This window comes from Loa loa (genome assembly GCF_000183805.2).
Source record: "Loa loa unplaced genomic scaffold supercont3.4005, whole genome shotgun sequence".
Taxonomy (NCBI): domain Eukaryota; kingdom Metazoa; phylum Nematoda; class Chromadorea; order Rhabditida; family Onchocercidae; genus Loa; species Loa loa.
The window spans coordinates 1-855 of record NW_018112182.1 but is presented as its reverse complement, the minus strand read 5'-3'; the positions used below and the strand labels follow the sequence as shown (position 1 = coordinate 855).

At 33.9% G+C, this 855-nt stretch overlaps 1 protein-coding gene across 1 annotated transcript; it reads right to left on the bottom strand.

Annotated features, from left to right (window-relative positions):
* Positions 1-288: 288 nt before the first annotated feature.
* LOAG_19258 (hypothetical protein) lies at positions 289-615 on the bottom strand (the record flags this gene model as incomplete). Its single annotated transcript, XM_020451910.1, has 1 exon — positions 289-615. The coding sequence occupies one exon, from the start codon at positions 613-615 to the stop codon at positions 289-291; it is 327 nt and encodes a 108-aa protein (XP_020304282.1).
* Positions 616-855: the final 240 nt, after the last annotated feature.

The following is an 855-nucleotide window of genomic DNA, read 5'->3' as shown; positions in this document are numbered from 1 at the left end:
CTATTGGTATTTTGACAACATGTTATTCATTAGTTAAATATTCGATTACACTGGCGCGTAATTGGATAGTCTCATCTGCATCTATTTTTACATTAAGTTGAGTTTGAGTGATTATGTGTGCCTTAGGATTCTTAATGCCGAAAGGAGCTAGTTTTAATCCTTGTTCATCAGTTTCTATTAAGTCTAGTCGTTGAACTAGCTCTTTTGATATGAACGATAACTGTCACCCAATATCAAATAATACCAAGGCTTCTTCCTTTCGTCCTGGCAATAATGGGTTAAATACAATTATTTCCTTGCATAATAGCGGAGTTTCTTTACTTTGTTTTTCGTTATCACATTCGTTTGAGCCACCATTGTCGGATTGTAGTTAATCGAACAATCTTCCGATTTGCTGATTTCTTCATTTGTTTGGCTCATGTTAAGACTTGAAGTTTTGCTCTGATGTAGTTGATTTCTTTTTTCACATAGCGCACTGTTATGAGCAGCTTTGCAGTAAAAACATTTTACCTTTCTTCTGTATTCTTCGCCTTGATGTGTCTTTAAACAAACAATACATTTCTTTATTTCCTTGAGATGTTCATTCGAGCTTTCACAGTTGGATATACTCGGCATTCACTGTCCCAGTGATCTTGGTTACAAAATGTACATGGTCTTTTAGTTTTGTTTTCTCTCTTTTTTGTTATTAAGGAATTTTCTTCTCATTATGAATTGTTGCCAATGCTGAAGTTTCATTATATCCTTTCGGAATTTGTTTGTATTTAGACAAAATGGGTTTTCTCTCCATTTGAGTTGATGTGAATTGGTTTTTACCTGTTCATTGACTTGTTCCCGAGAAATCTTCTTAGTTTTAAT